The sequence below is a fragment of the Diadema setosum genome, chromosome 14 (genome assembly GCF_964275005.1).
Source record: "Diadema setosum chromosome 14, eeDiaSeto1, whole genome shotgun sequence".
Lineage (NCBI taxonomy): Eukaryota > Metazoa > Echinodermata > Echinoidea > Diadematoida > Diadematidae > Diadema > Diadema setosum.
In genome coordinates, this window is record NC_092698.1 from 6,372,417 (window position 1) to 6,390,024 (window position 17,608).

General features: G+C 38.3%; 1 protein-coding gene across 1 annotated transcript in view; it reads left to right on the plus strand.

The window, feature by feature from the left end:
* The window catches only part of LOC140237757 (sorting nexin-4-like), a 79,285-nt gene extending 66,844 nt beyond the window's left edge, over positions 1–12,441 (plus strand). The window contains exons 9-12 of the mRNA XM_072317689.1: positions 6,872–6,965; positions 10,369–10,523; positions 11,017–11,131; positions 12,238–12,441. Coding sequence (XP_072173790.1) covers positions 6,872–6,965; positions 10,369–10,523; positions 11,017–11,131; positions 12,238–12,285 — 412 coding nt within the window. The 3' untranslated portion in view covers positions 12,286–12,441. The remainder of the gene's footprint in view (positions 1–6,871; positions 6,966–10,368; positions 10,524–11,016; positions 11,132–12,237) is intronic.
* Positions 12,442–17,608: the final 5,167 nt, after the last annotated feature.

A 17,608-nucleotide genomic window follows, 5' to 3' on the forward strand; every position in this document is an offset into this window, starting at 1 on the left:
GATAATGTAACAATATGGAACATCTACAATGTACATTTATTATTACCTTTTGAGTGATCATCAACATCATCATCATCATCATCAACAAATGGTTCCCTTGATGTAATTATACAATAGCTTTTCTCTGTTGTTGTTAATTGTCATTATTACCATGATTATTTCTACACTGTTCAAGTTATCGAGTGATAAAGACACACATACAACCACACAATTTTTCTAATTTCTTTGCAAGGAGAGATACATGTACACACGGTGATGGTACTCCATATTCTTAGAAAGATTGCAAGTGATCTCTGCAATGTAGAAAATCGTCCATTTTTGGACAGGCATGAGTGTTTACATGTAATACGCAGTTGCACAGACTTGTAAGGGCTTTCATTGAACATTGTACAGTGTGTACATCGTATCGTCTTCTCGCGATCGCTTGCAGGCACACAGGCATGGGCACGGATCCACAGACATGGACACGCAGGCGCACACATAGTCATGAGCACACACTTACAAAGGGGATATTATTATTTACAATGCATGCACGCACGGCCTCCAATGGATTCGCACGCAGGATGCTAGTCCACTGCCTAGACTGCCTTCGTATACCGCCAATGAGGGCGTATGAGAGAGTGAAAAAAAGATAAGAGTCCGGTGTCGGGACCACAGAACTCTTAAGAGTTCTGTGGTCGGGACTAGCAGGATGCTAGATTCGCACGGACTCGCACGGTAGCGTGCCAGCACCACGCACGGTACCGTGCCAACACCTCGCACGGTAGCGTGCCAGATGGTCCGCACTCGACGGTGGCACGCAGCCGCACGGAGGCGCACTGACTGGCACGCAGCCGCACGGAGGCGCACGAGGTCGCACGGGGTCGCACGGGGGCGTACAGAAGCGCACGCACCCGCACGAGGCCGTATGAAATGGCACGGAGCCGCACGCACCCGTGCGAAACCGCACGCAGCCGCACGAAGCAGCCCCGTGCGCAGTGCGTGCGGGAGTAACATAACTTAATGGTCTGACTGTATATTCATTTGTATTACAATTGAATCGTTTTCCTATTCCACAGAGCAAGAGAAATTACTCACGTGTCTCTACCTTTGACCTCTGAGGAAGGTGACAGGTCAATGACCTCAAAATATCAGAATATTGATATTCTATGTATAGTCAATGGTCAACTTTGTAATAGGCCCTACCCGATGTACAATCATTTATGCTATAATAGAAGAATCTTGTCATTCCATGGAACATTGGTCATTAGCCTGTGCATTATATCCAACTTTGACCTCTCAGGACAATGAGAGGTCACTGAGGTCACATGTGTAGGCTTACCTGTATTGATGTTTGGCTTCATTGGTGTAATCGTAAATGCTTAATCATGTACAAATCACGCACTGATTTTTTGATCAAAGTATGTATGCATATTCCACAGATAGCATTGGTTTATAGTAACAGGTCTCTGAAATGTGAGAGGTCAATTACTTCAGAAATAAGCTTAAGTTTCTTGAGTGATGGCAGTGACCTCAAATACAACTGTTATGTTTGGGTTAGTTATGTAGACTAGCAAATATAGGCAAATATGGCCATTATCTCGACACTCGAGGAAAACAAGGCCCACGAGACTGATATACAGAGTGTTTAATCTATTCAGTGTAAGTCTCATAGATCTTTTCCCCCATTTGTCGGACTCATTATGGGACTGTTTTGCCTAAGTGTCAAGCTCATGGGCAATATTTGCATAGTTTCCAGCTGGTGGGCCTGTATTGGCCAGTGTAAAGCTGGTGGGTTGTTACAGTATGACTGCGATGAATGACTCATGGTCCTGGAGTATACAGTCCACAGCTGCGACATCATGGACCATCTTGAAAACTTCGACATACTGTGAGGCCCAACATGCATTCCACATGAAGCAATCCTGTGTATTGCAACTAGCTATTGCCATCCGAGACCTACCCAGGGAATAGATAAGCATTCATGGCAAACCATGGAGAAAGCGGATTGTGCAAAATATTTTGGAGTTCCAATAGGAGGCTCAGCTGGAATCAAATCGCCACAGCAGCTTAAAAAGGTTATACTTCAACCAAAGACTCTCTCCAGACGAAGATACGAGTATCATAAAGTTCAGGTGTTTTGCTACTCCATGCCGCTCAGGACTGTCCTGGAATATGCATGCATCATCTGGGATCCATTCACCCAGGTGAAACATCATGAAGTTTGGAATGATCCAGAGAAGATATGCACTCTTTAGCTGCAATGACCATCATATGCAAAACAAGCAGTGTTACAGCCACACTTGAAAAACAAAACAAAGCAAAACAAAACAAAACTACAATGGCAATCCCTGTAAGAAAGTACAGCTCAGGCAAATTCAGCGATGATGTTCTGCATCAAGAACCCCGCAATATTCACTCCGCAGGAAGTTGTGGCTCTATTGCTGCATTCTTCAAAAAGGGCAAATGACCAAAAATGTCAGGCATCATTTGCAAGAACACAAAGTCGGCCTACTCCCAAAAAAGGTGGCGGCTACTCTCGGCCACTGTCTCTTGTATCTCTTTGAAACACTTCAGGAGAGAGATACTCAATATTCAGCTCTGTTATTAAAGATAAATATGTCTCTCTTTTTGTTTTTGCATTTGTTTGTTGTTTTTTACTTCATATAGCTCTTTGGATACCTTCTTTAACCAATTAAGAAAAGGCTCCATGGCAGAATATTACAAGATTACACAGTATAATGAAGAAGAAGAAGAAGAAGAAGAAGAAGAAGAAGAAGAAGGAGAATAGGAAATGAGATCTGCTGTCAATGATGCAGAGCCAATACCAATCAGTTCCATGGCAGATCTTAGTCGGCACTGCAAAGGTTTGGATGTCTCTCTCTGTTGACAAAGGATATTCTAAAGCTCCAAGTAAGTCCATGGGGTGGTTTACATTGTCTGGGCATAGAGGGTTGGGTTGGGTATATGAGGATATGATGCTTTGTTATAACAATTAGGTCTGAGATATCTATTTTCTATGTTTGTTTTGACCATCCCGCATGGATCTCCAACGAAAAGGAATGATAATGTGTTAGACCCAGCCGCCACCGTGTTTTTTAATAGATTTTGATATTACAGTGTAGTTGAGAAAAAAGTAACCGCTCATTGTCCTAGATGGAAGTCAAAATTGAACTGTGTGTGGAATACTCTGCATACAATTTTGGACACACACACACACACACACACACACGCAAAATGTATTTTTTTAAATATAATTATTATTTCATAAGCAGCTGGCCATTACAAACCAATGAGACCAGACATCATTATTCTTACATTTTGATGCATATCTTTCAATATCCTCCAGGGGTCAGAGGATCATCGCTAACTGGCTAATGTTCATGTGAAATGAGTACACGCCTTTTGAATTGCTCACTACTTTTATTGCTATAGAAATACACAATATGTGCATCATGTCAATCATTAAATATTGTATCAGTTTCATTTTCAGTCTTGGATTATTTTTTCTATGTACAAATAAAATCGTGGCAAAGTAAACAACTTTCACATCAAAATATAAACGAGAATACTAAAAAAGAAATAGATGTAATAACGTGCAAGGCAAATACCAGGCCTACATCATCTTAAGGTATACAGGTGAAGGAAATCACCTTATTGATAAACAATTAACTTGACTGGGATAGCAACCACTGAACAATATTGTTTCTTAAAACTCTCTCTTCTTTTCAACAAGTGGAATAAAACACATGCACATACCAGGCATCAGTTTGGAGGACGGGTGGGGTGGTGGCAGGGATAGTTGACCCCCACCCCATTAAATTCTGAGATGTGGACTATGTTTTGTTGTTGTTAGCTTTTGTTGTTTTTTGTTTTTTGCTTTTTAGACAGAAAACTGCCCAAGTTTTTCACTTTAAGTGTGCATCGGATTGTTAAAATTTAATTCTGAAATGCAAAATCTCCCTTCTGTGAGAGGGGATATCTCCTTTCGATAGACTCCTTCCCCCTGCTTGGTTCCTTCCACAGATATAACATACTTTGGGGAATGATAATTTCCCTTATTCTATGAAAAATGTTTTTAAGAGATATTTTTATTTGAATTCCAAAGATGAAAAGGCTTTCCTATATATGCACGATTGTTCATTTTGGAGGGCAAGAGGCATTTGCCCCGCCTCCCGAGAAAATATGGGAGGGGGAATGGTGGGGACATAAAACTTTGCCTCCAAGTATTTCCTGAGATTGAGATTTTTTTTCTTCACTCTTTTGACAGAAAATGAATCGTCACTGAACATTTCAGCTATAGTATGCACCAGATTAAAAGGCAGAATCTCCTTTGCATACCCCCTCCCCCACACTATCTTTCGTTATGTCCCCTTCCATATACGCTCAGTGCTTTTGTCCCATTTTTTGTTCTATATCATCACAAAGTATGTACTAGATCTTTAATTTCAGTTCCGACATATTAAAGAAAATCCCTCTTGTTGGAGGGGGTAGTGTATCTTCAATTAACAATCTCTCCTCGGTTTTTACCCTTAGATTTGGTACACTCCTTTTACTGATAATTTCCCAAATATTCCATCATAAATGTGTATACTAGATTTTTTTTTTTTTACATTTCTATTCTTACTGCAAAGGCTCCTTCGCATGGGAAGGATTGGGGGACAGCCCCTTTCATACCCTCCTCTCGCTGTATCAACCTCTCCTCCATGCATTGATTATGGCTACACATTTGGGTATGGACTTTTTTTTTTTCAAAATGGTAGTTCAACCAAGAGTGGCACGAGATCATTGAATTGCAAACAAAAGAATGCAAAAGCTCCATAATGTGGGAGGGGGATACCTCCACCCACATCCTTCTGTCGACTGGTCTTCCTCCATAGATGGCTGACTTACTACACCTTTTTGATACAATTTCGAGGTATTCCTTCAAAAGTGCCTGTGTGCCAGGTCGTTGAATCTCATTTCTCAAGATACAAGAGCTCTGTCGAATGGGAGTGGAATACCCTACCCTCGCCAACGCTGCGCTTGCTGGGTTCCCATCCATATAGACTTGGTACACCTTGGTGATCCATAATTTTCCAAATATTCCCCAAAACGTATGCATCAATCTTAAAAAAAAAAAAAAAAAAAAAAAAACTTCGTCTTTGGGAGGAGGGTAGGTGAAATGCGCCCACACCCCATCAACTTCCGTATAAGTGATGACGCACACATTAAACAAGAGCTACACTGAATCAATGATTTCAGGTCTAAACCTGCAAAAATCCAATCCCCCACCCACATCCTCCCCCTCCCCCTCCGCTTCATTCCTTTGCACCATGAACTTATGCTTTTACATATTTTCCAAGTTCCCCCCCCCCCCACGTGAAAACAGATCGACACCCCTTGCTCTGTGCACATACCCGTCTTAGATAATTACCTGAAAAGTTCTGCGGAATGAGTAGCCACTTTTTTTGGTAACAGAAATGCATGGTTTGTAAGCCCTACATTATAAACAATTATTAACTATTAACTATCGCAATATCAATATTAACATCCTCACATTTCATTCGAGGTATTTGACCTTGTGTGATTTTCATAGGTGAACGGTAATGGCTCGTCAATAAACAGGGCCTACGAGTGCTCTCTAAAACATCATCATGTTTACCATTGATGATGTCAAACTATTCTGATACTTTGAGGTCATTGACCTCTCGAGATCATCAGAGGTCAAAGGCAGAAACACGTCTGTGTGCCTTGGAATATGAAGACGATGTCATTGTACACAGATATGCTTGTTTTGTACATCTTTACCATGTTTGACCTTTCACCAATGATGTCATACTTCAATATTCTGATATTCTGAGGTCATTGACCTCTCAAGGTCATCAGAGGTCAAAGGTAGAAACCTGTCTGCTCTTTAGAATATGAAGACAATTTCATTGTAAGACAGATATGCTTGTTTTGTACATCTTAACAATGGTTACCATTAACCAATGACATCACAGATCAATATAATATTTTGAGGTCATTGACCTCCAAAGGTCATCAGAGGTCAAAGGTTAAAACCTGTCAATGCTCTGTGGAATCAGAAAATGGTTTCCCTGAAGTATAGATGCCTGTTTAGTGAATCATAACCACATATATCATTCACAAATGTCTAAAAACATCGATATTTTGATATTTAAAGTTCATTGACCTCTGGAGGTCATCAGAGGTCAAAGGTAAAAACCTGTCAGTGCTCTGTTGAAACTGGAAATGATTTCTCTGTGGTATAAATGCATGTTTAGTGCAACATAACCACATATATCATTTGCAAATGTCTAAAAACATCGATTTTCTGATATCTAAAGTACATTGACCTCTGGAGGTCATCAGAGGTCAAATCAGACTTACCTCCCGATCTTAAAATAAATCTTATGGTATGTACTAACACTGGTGAAAGTTTCATGCTTTAGTCAAATTTTGCACAATTCACGTGATTTTGAGGGCTTATCTGCTCTACTATACTAAGTTTTTAAAGGGAAAAGTATTTCATTCTTTTTTTTTTATTTGGTTTCCATGGATATCGCATATATTTTAAATCATTTCACATGTTCTTGTTTGTGTGTTGTTTAAGTTGCATGCGTCGCCTGAGCATTTTCTGTTTCATAATTGGTGTTAGGAATGAAGATGTGGAAGTAAAATGAAATGAAAGTTGAATTATAATTGGTGTTAGGAATGAAGATGTGGAAGTAAAATGAAATGAAAGTTGAATTAGAATTGGTGTTAGGAATGAAGATGTGGAAGTAAAATGAATTGAAAGTTGAATTATGTCTCTTCTCTCCTCCTCTACCTCCTCGTGCTCCTCCTGATCATCATCATCCTCCTCCTCCTCCTCCTCCTCCACCTTACTTACACTCCTCCTCTCCAACAGAGCCGTGTGCAGAAAGCAGGAGGTGCTGCAGTACGAGCTGGAGAGATGCGAGGACCTGCTGGGCTCCAAGAAACTACAGAGGGATCAGCTGACGGTGAGTGATCTGACCTTTGACCCATAGCCATACTGTACCCATGGCTTGACCTTCTCTGGCAGGCTGGTTGGAAAGTAACATGCTAATCCATGTTCGTAATGAAAGCAGTAATAATAGTAGTAGTAGTGGTAGTGGTAGTGGTAGTGGTAGTGGTAGTGGTAGTAGCAGTAGTAGTAGTAGTAGTAGTAGTAACTGCAGTAGTAGTAGTAGTAGTAGTAGTAGTAGTAGTAGTAGTAGTAGTAGTAGTAGTAGTAGTAGTAGTAGTAGTAGTAGTAGTTGTAGTAGTAGTAGTTAAGCAGTAGTAGTAGTAGCAGCAGCAGCAACAGCAGCAGAAGTAGTTAGTAGTCATATTAGTTGAAGTAATGTTAGTAGCAGTAGCAGTAGTAGTGGAAGTTGTGGGAGGGAATGTAATAGTAGTAGTAGTTGTAGTGGAAGTAGTACGTAGTAGTTGTTGTAGTAGTAGTTTTAGTGTGGAAGTAGTAGTAGTAGTAGTAGGAGGAGGAGAAGGAGGTGAAGGGTAGTACTAGTAGTCATGGTTGTTATTACTATTGTAACATGAGCAAGAGCAGCAGAAGCAGCAGCAACAAATTTGAGTGCATTCATAACTCAAATCGTCTCTTGGTAGGAGGAATATTTAGCTCTTATTTTTCCCTGACAGTGCAGCATTCAAGCTTGTTTATGTGAAATTTGGTCAACCTAACAATTTTCAATCAATTTCTTGCTCAAACTGTAGAAGTAGTCTCTTCATTTGTCGATAATAACAGATCTGTTCACTGGCAAACATCATACATCCAGTAGAGTTTTTCCCACAGCACTAGGAATCTCTTGTTGAAATCCTGACAACATGGTGATGTGTCTTGCCAAAAAGTAAATTACCGGGGAGGAAATGAATTGCCAAGGTTGGGCAGGTTGGCCAGGAAGCAGAGTTCCTCTTGACACTGAAAACACACCAAACTAAATTTGCGATGCACCCCTCTACCAGAGAACGTCATCTTTATTAGGTTTCAGTTGGTTGCAGCTTTACAGGCAGCTTTGCTACTCCTCCTTCATCATGGAGGGTGGTGGAATTTAATTCTAGGGTGCGTTTGAGCGCTCTAAAGTGAACCAAAGCGAACTAAACTAAAACGTACTGTACGGAACTGTGCCAGATTTGGAGCGTTCGGGTGCTCTGTTGAGAAAGAGTATCTCAAGAGTTATATTTCGTGGGGGTCATGCATTTTGTAGCAAAAGGGTCATTCACCTAGTGTGCTTGAACTACTTACAGATGTCCAGAACAGAGAGAATGAACTCTTTGCATTATGACGTATATGTGCAAGTTACACGCATTCTGACATGCAAACTTTTGGTATGTTTTTAGTACTCTTTTGGAGCACATCGGGAAGTGGTCCACTTTTGGCTCAGTTCAGTACAAAGGAGCATTCAAGCGCTCCTCTGGCGCGGGTACGGTATTGTACAGTTCACTTTAGGAGAGCGCTCGAACGCACCCCTAGACTTTATTGGCTGTGTGACCTTTTGCCTCTCTGTTGTTATGCCTGCACTCTGCATTCTAGAGTACTGGGTGATATTCTAAAGGGATGCTCAAGTGTGCTTAAAAATCTATGGAGATTAACACTCACTGGCAAAATGTGGGCAAAAAGAACCAATTTGCCCACTGTGGACATGTGTTACAGGTGGTGTGCACAAAGGGCAAGATGCTACTGCTAATTGTATTTAACTCTTTGTGTGCCATGGTGGAAACCCCCTGTGTGCCACGTTATTCTGAGACATGAAGATAGTCATGCTTTGAGAAAGAATTCTGTTTTTCCAATTTGTATAATTTTTACAAATTATGTTAAGCTGGACATAATAGTGAGCAAAGTTAAAAAGGAATGCCAAATTTTGCTTCCATATACCATGTATGACAATTTTATTTTCAATTTCTCTTTTGAATTACCATTTGCTACATTATTGTTAATGCATGACTTTTGCACATAAAATAGTGACAGAAACTTCGCAAATCTAGTTGGGAACACCGCTTGATAGTCAATCACCACATATAATGCAAGCCGTATGTAAGAGGAACAAAAGCGTGAGAAACGCTTTGATTGTACCGCGGGATTAGCGATTTATCGATCGGTTTTGGCGGCTTTGTTTGTTGAGCAGAATATGCGAAGTTGGCACGCCATCGACTGAGTCGGACGTGCGAACGTGGCACATAAAGAGTTAAATTCTCAGTTTGAATTTAATGTGTAACACAAGTAGATGGTGGTCTCTACCTGCTTTGAGTGATCTCAAGTGTGGTGCTAGTGCTGGTCTTACATCCCAATCACCTACCTTAAATTGAGCTATTTCTCCCAAATACAGTGATCTTAATTTTACTCCCAGGCTCAGATTTATGTGGCCATGTCTAGAGAGTTCATGTACATTCCATTCGTGGCTTTTGCATTAGCATAGACTATGCACGTACATTGTGCATCCATGGCTGTGAATGTGGGTCTCGCACATAACACCAAAGATAATCCCTAGAGGCTGGGAAAAAAGTATGTAAATTGGCGACAACTATAGTGGACCTCGGTTCAACACACAACATCTAACACTGGGCCCAACACTAGCTACCACAACAACATCATACTTTTGAGGTCAACCTGCTAGCACTGACTGATTTCAAGTTCTGGATTATCACCGATGCTAGTATTGAGATAACACTAACACCAGGTTTTAGCAAAGAACTTGAAATCTCTCATTTTATCAACCTTCCAGTGCTCTAAGTACAGTTATTTTCCTGCTGAATGAATTTAGATGAAGGAGAAAAAGATGAAGAGAAGGGAAAAGAAAACAACAGGAGGAGACAAAGCTGACCATCCCTGTCAACGAAAATGAGCATCAGGGGGGCGTTTCATCAACGAGTTCGTCGGAGATTTCACCGACAAATTTGCTATCAGCCAATCAGACCAAGGATTTCATTAGCTTTTAACAGTTGTCAGTGTAAATCCTTGCGTCTGATTGGCTGATAGCAAATTCGTCGGTGAAAACCTCCGACGAACTCGTTGATGAAACGCCCCCCAGATATATACATCATACATAGCGTCGCTGGGGTGACAAAACCTCGTATCTCAAAATTGTCAAATGTTCAGGAGAGCGAAAAAACATGGCGGCCAAAGCACTATAGTGAATGGGAAAGCCTTCTCTTTGACATGTCATGGTGGCTTCATTTTTGGAGTAAGACAGTTAGGATTTGGCCAAGACATCACTTGACCCATTATTTGACCATTAAGCTAAAAAAAATTTTTTGGACATTTTTGAGATACGAGGTCTTGTCACCCCAGCGACGATAGATGAAGGACAATAGATATTAAATGAGGAAGAAGAAAAAGGAGGAGAAGGATATGAGCAAATTCAATCATTTTGTTTCCCTCCGTTTCAGGGCAAGGCTCCGCAGAAGGCCTTCTCTTTCCGCGGCATGACGTCCAAGCTCTTCGGCCAGGAGAACGCCGAGACCAGGGAGTCACGGGTCAGACTACTCCATGACCAGATAGACGACGCTGAGGATGGCGTCCACAGAGCACAGAAGACCATCGAGTACGTAGTATGCAGTAGATTGAGATAAGATATGAACCATTCGGTTGTAAGTTTCTGCACTTTTTCTCTCTCTACAAATTGAATTTGTTAAGATCGCAACTGCTGATCTGTAAATTAACAAACATGTCAGAAAAAAGGAACCAGTGGGACTCAAACCTGTCATCTACTGCTTTCCGGGCAGTGACACTACCATCAGGCTGTCCCTGGTTGTCGGCAGTGACACAATGAACATGGAACAAATACCCAAGCTCCGAAATTCCGACATTGTTATGTTAAGTTACTCTAACATAACAGTGTCGGAATTTCTGCAAGAATAATTCATTTGAATAACATTGCTATATATATTTACTATAACATTTTGTTATGTATTTATTACAAAATAATGTATGTTAATTTGACATAATGCTGCCCCAATTTTGTATTTGCAGTGAAATGCAGAAATCAATCTCAACTGAACTAATTATGATGTTTACTTCCTGTTTCTACCTCACAGCGAGTTTGTAGAAAATGCCCTGAAGGAGGTTGAGAGATTCAAGAGACAAAAAAGCCGAGACCTGAAAGAGATCTTCATCAGCTACGCTGTCCTGCAAATAAAGATGGCAAAACGGGTAGGAAGCAAATGTCTGTTTATATCGTCTTTTTTCAGTGTTTGAAGCTGTCACATAGTTCTCAGAAGGACTCATCTCCCACCATTTGGAATTAGCTTAAAATATACTGAAGGGCTCTGCCGAGAAATTTGTCTGGCTGACATGATTTGCCAGGATAGTAAGTTGTTTTGGAGCATTTGAGATCAAAACCGTGAAGTAATAAAAGTTAGTGTACCCAACTTTTATTTCTGAAGCACCTTCCCTGTTCAGTAGTGGATTGGTGGAACTTTACTAGTATGTGATGATTGAAACATGCCCAAGCAGTAATATTGAATTGTATGCCTGCAGCTATAATAGCAAGCTGCACATACGATTCACTCATGTGCAATCGAAACTGCTATGGCCCCACATATTGTAATTGATGTAATCAATTTTAAAACATCTCATAGCAGCCACGATCAGGAATGCTCTGAGATGGCGATACTTCTCACCATACCTTTTCGAGTAACATTTTGCATTTCCCTTGTTACCAAACTGAAATTGTGTTTATAACATCATTATTTCACACACTTCTTATGCATATGTCTTCATTTTTAATAGAGCAAAACTTGACAGTTCCTGAAGTCATATAGAAATTTTTGTTTTCCCTTTGAAGCAGAAGAGGGAAAGAAATCTTATATGCCATATCACTGGTTTCCAATTTCCATATTTTGAAATACCAAGGGGACAAAAATTGTTCAATAAAATCTATTTCACTGGTTTCCAATTTCCATATTTTGAAATACCAAGGGGACAAAAATTGTTCAATAAAATCTATTATTGTACACTTTTCAGTTACTTGAACCATATACTTAGAGATGAACAGGCAGTATTTCTTTCAATAATCATTGATTGAATTATTGTACACTGTTGAGAGGCATCAGATGCTTTTTCATCTTGATGATATGTAAAATATCTATAAAATCTTTAAGAATGCAAACAGTGTATGCCATACATTTTGTATATTTTGTAAAATGGGACTTTTTTCTTTAGAGAAATTAATTTTGTTTTGTTTTTTGTTCTTTATGTGCACTTTTTTTTATTTCCTAGTCTTCATTTTCTCTTTCTCTTTTCTCTTTATTCTGCAGGGCATCACAGTATGGACAAACACTAAAGAATGCTTTGATAAGATGTAACCACAAGCTTTCATGTTGGTGATGTCAAAGTCTCAAAAGGGATTTAAAGAATGCTGAACTGTGTTGTAGTAACCTGTGTGTGTGTGTTTGTAAAAGCAGCCTTAATTATCAGACTATCAAGTGATTTATCTGAACATAAAGGAAGATGAGGTTAAAAGAGCAACTCAAAAAAGGAATATGTGCTGAAATCTATTTCAAGTGATGACAATGGTCATTACGATCATTCTACTCTCTCGGTCTCTTTTCTTTCCTCTCTCTCTCTCTCTCTCTCTCTCTCTCTCCTACTACACATGGATGATTACATAATACAACACATGCAAGAGCATAATTGAAGTTCATGTTGATTTCATTGTTCATAGGAAAACTCTATATCAAAACAAAAACCACAGGCAGTTCAAATGCACCTTTAATGTATATTATGCTAAAGATGTTATGCAGACTTTGATTACAGTTGATGAATATAATGCATTGGAAAAAAAAAAGAAGAAAGTTTACCATAAAATTAAGCTGTTTGTTGGCCTATGTGTCATGTTGTGAATATCTTGTGACCTATATAATCAGTGTTTCAAACAATGGAAAGTGTGAATTGAAATGCAACTTACTAAGTAATTTCTCAGTATAAAATATATGTATTGGTGCAAAAAGAAAAAAAGAAGAAAAGGTAACATTAATGTAATATTGACTTTATACTCATTACATGTGGCAATAAAAAAAGAATAGAATCATCTTGTCAGATTTTTCCCCAGCATGCCTGTGAATAGAATATCTTATTTCATCTTGAAGGTACACTCAAGTTAGAATATTGCACTATTTCTGTTTTTGGTGAATGTTGCAGGGTCCTTTTACAAAAAGTGCATCTAAGTTTTATCATGCAAACTGCAGTTTTTGAAGTCTGTGTAGTATTTGTGGCTGCATCTTTGAAGGTTGCTTAGGCTGGATATGATAATTAAGTACTTTTGAAATATATGAAATGGCATTTACATTGAGATCCAATCCAGAAACTGTGTACATAGTTGTGCATTTCATTGGTAAGCCTATTGCTGGAATATTAAACATTGATTTAGAGAACATTAAGGTTACAGCTCTCAAGACAGTACCCCGAGTTTGCAAAATGTGTTTTAGTCATATTAACAGAGGAAGTAGTAATGCAGATTTGAAGTTGTTTCCAAAGTAGTTATCATATGCATATAGATATTCACCAAAACTGACCTTCCAACACTTTCTCCCTAGAGGTGGAATTTCGTTTTTCTTCTCACATATTTTGGAACTGATGTGTGGTGCATTTTTGCTATATTTGACCAACGTTTTGGGGCCTTATTGGATATGTGCATTGAGTTGATATGCAAAATGTTTTTGCTGTGAGATGGTTTGTATTCCAATGCATTTCAGGAGATTGTGTTTTCATAATTGAGATCTGTTGTTGTTTTACACTTTGCCTGTTGAACTCACTGATATGTTTTGAGTTAGAAGAACTGAAGTTGTAGACCACAGAATTGCTAAAGACACAATATATTTTTGATAGTTATTTTTGTGTTATGAATTCAGTTGTAGAGGCATAGGCATTGCAGATGATGTTACTTTAAAGATGTTTTGTTTTCATTTTCCTTTATATCTGCAAAGAGCATTATATATTAGTATGTGAAAAACGTGTAAATATTAAGTACTGTACACATAGATAGAAAGCTGTATAGATTTTCATTCCAATTAAGCATTGCTAAAATGTCTACCGGATTTATCATGTTATTTCTTTTATTTTCACTTTTCAGTCATTAGAATGGATTGCATTTTCCTCTTTTGGGTGTATGTTATGGAATGACTAGATTTGGGCAAAGTATGATATGTTATATATGTATGTATGTGAGGAAGAATTTAGCTAATTCTTCTTAGAATAGCATTCATACAACTTTAGGAAATGATAGTTCAGTACTGTAAGAAAATTAACTTTATTTATGTGATTGTGAGTTGTAAGAAAGTGATTTGTTGAAATATGCAAAGAAAGGTTTGCGCAATCAGTTAAAGATGAAGTTTTGATGATGTCTTTCTTGAACGTATATCATCAGGCTCCACACATTACTTCCTTGCAGATGATGCTTAATGGACAAGTCCACCTTCATAGACATGTGATTTGAGTGAATGCAGCAATATTAGTAGAACACATCAGTGAGAGTTTGAGCAAAATCGGACAATCCGTTAAAAAGTTATGAATTTTTGAAGTTTCTGCAGGGCAGGGGGAATAATATTACCCTTAACATATGTCAGTAGCAAGTCGAAGAAATGTGCACTTTATTCAAAAAGTAAAGTTTTGTGAAATTCTCTTTTTATTTTCCTTATATAGTTGTACGCATGTGACATCATACACTCTAGTAGTCTTCTCTTCCAGCAGTGACTGCTCCGATACTTAAAATATTCGTAAGTTTTGAACGGATTGTCCAATTTTCCTCAAACTTTCACTGATGTGTTCTACTAATATTGCTGCATTCTCTCAATCCTTGTGCATATGAAGGTGGACTTGTCCTTTAAATGCTTTGTGGATGTAACATCGTTTCAGAATCAAAACTCGCGAACTTTGCATTGATGCTTCCATTTGGTGGAAAAGGTCAGATGCCTGGTGTAACTGACTCTTTTTTCTTTTCTTTTTTGTAGCTGCAAAATCAAGAATAGAAATGATTATATCATGATGCTCATGTACAGCCTGTCATGTAATGTTTCATGGCTGAGAGACCTTCATGATCACGCCATATTTTCCCCACTTCTTGCGAGCTACAGGTTTGAACTTGAAGATTATTCATGTATAGAGAAATTATATATGTGTATATTTACATATCAACTTTTAACATATAAAACAAACACGACTACCAAGCTTGGAAATGCAGGGGGTCAAATATCCATAAGTAGATCGACGGCACATCATCACTTTCTAACAAAATATGACTGCCATAAACAGAAATTCACACATACTGTATATCTAAAACCAGTTGTGTGGTAAACAAGACAATGGTTTCTCAGTGATCAGCTGATATTAATTCAAGAAATGTGCAAGCAAATTGCATGGAAGATGTGGGATCGATTCTTGACTATTACATAAAATCACAGTTGTGTATTTGTCTGTTTTCCAGTCATGTACGTAGATGCCGCATGGAGATGAAATTTGACAAACATTTCATAAGCCTTTCAAAAAGGCGGAATAAGCTTTAAGGTAGTGCTGTTATTAAGAGGCATTGTATGGGGATTTTATTTTTTATTACAAAATTACGTTTGCAAAGTGGTCATGTGTATTATGAATGTGGGAAGTAAATCCTTTTGCAACATGAAATTTTGTAGACCAGCTGCTTATGTAAAAATTACAAGAAAACCTTGAGTGAAATCATATACAACAAAGGTAACTCGCTGAGATGTGGGAGTGTGTATTCTTAATTTTGTCACATATTTGTGATTAACCAATTTTTGTTGAACACATACACATACATCCCCAGTTTTACACACTGTGTTCTTCACAATGACTGTTAGAAGAAAACTTGCATAAGCAATGAATAGTATTGTTGTTGTTTTTTTGTCTTCATTTTTGTCTTTTTTTCCAAAGTTATTAAGCTCTTAAATTGTAACACATGAGCATAGACAAGCAAGCACGTAGAATTCTAATACATTACAATACTGGGTAGTTGTTAGATTGCAGTGTGATAATCATGCTGTGAACTTGAAGCTTGAAGTATTATCTGTTCAAGTATTTAAGTATCATTTCTTTGTCATTTGGCTCCAGTTACATGAGACAACCTACACTGTGCTTTATAACTGACATTTCTATTATTATTTTTGACATTATAATGATTACTGACATTTTAAAGTGCCTATTATGCAGACTGCACCTTATGTTTATGTATGGCAGCTCCGTAATCAAGTACATGTATTGTTAAAGACAAGAGGTCATCTTAAAGGCCAGTTTAGAAGTTTCGGGGATTGTAGATGCTAGCACTAACCATTACCTGTGATAAGTAACATTCCAATGTACTTTTTAAGCATAATAGTCATCATTTTCTGTATACGTTCTTCAAACATAGACAAATGCAATGTTCACTGCAACCACATTTTAGCTGCTACATTTCTGAAAGCTCATGAATATTCATAGTGAAGTTGAGTTATCAATGCAAATGTGGTTGTCATGGTAGTCAACAGGTGTCTCTATGTGTTCTTCACAAATTAATGCACAAGTGAAATGCTCTCTGCGACCATGGCTTAGCAGGTATATTTCTTAAAGCTCATGAATATTCATGATGAGGATGAGATATGCAAATGTGGTCGTCAACTGTGTTATGTCGAGATGTACAAGTTGTAGGAGATGACTTAGCTGGTAGTCATATTGCTTCTACTTGAAGCTTGCATGGGAATATGCAAACAGCGATAAAATTATACTGCTTATGTAGCCAATAACATTTGCTTTCCCTCCAGTTACAAATTCTGTTTCACAGTTGGAAGTTTTTTGTTTTTGTTTTGTTTTTCATTCCTACTCTCTGTCAGAAAAGGTTTTCTTTGTATAGATATATTTTTGTGTTTCTTTCATTGGACCATTTAAAGTAGACAACTACGAAGACTCTGTAAAGTGGTAGTATGTGTGCCCTTGCCGTTGAAATACCACCCCCTCCCCCCTTTTCCAGTCTACTTGCAGAATGTCAAATAAAATGCCATGTGGTGCAATACCAAAATCATGCCTTGGAAAAGAGTTCTCTCAATACAATTGTGACTGTGTATGTATGTATGTATGTATGTATGTATGTATGTATGTATGTATGTAAATGTTTATGTGTGTATATATGTATGTATAAATTGGTGCTTTGTACTTTGTGAAGTATTTGTGTGTGTCTTTGTGTTTTTGTCATGATTATCATAGTTATTGAATATTGTAGTGTAGTACTGTATATGTAGCAGAGTAGATGCATGTAATGCACAAGGGGGTGGGGGTGGGACTGTTGTAACAGAGTACCCTATTCCCATGTCATCATAATTCAAATACAATCTAGGGAAGCTATTTGGCTGAAGATGTGTTTGTCTGTGTCAACTTTCTCACCTATACAAATAACCATCAGATCAAACCACATTTCTATAAGGGACACAGCTAGATATTGAATATACACAGGACACCAGTAGATACACACAAACAAACACATTGCAAGTGTGAGTTATACACACCCTTATACATACATCTTTCTTCAGCACAAAATGTATTATACAAAATAATATGATTAAAAAAATAATATCTTTTGTGTACTATGTACTTTGCTCAATACCATGCAGAAAAAAAAACTTTTTACCCCCCTTAATCATTGGTCAA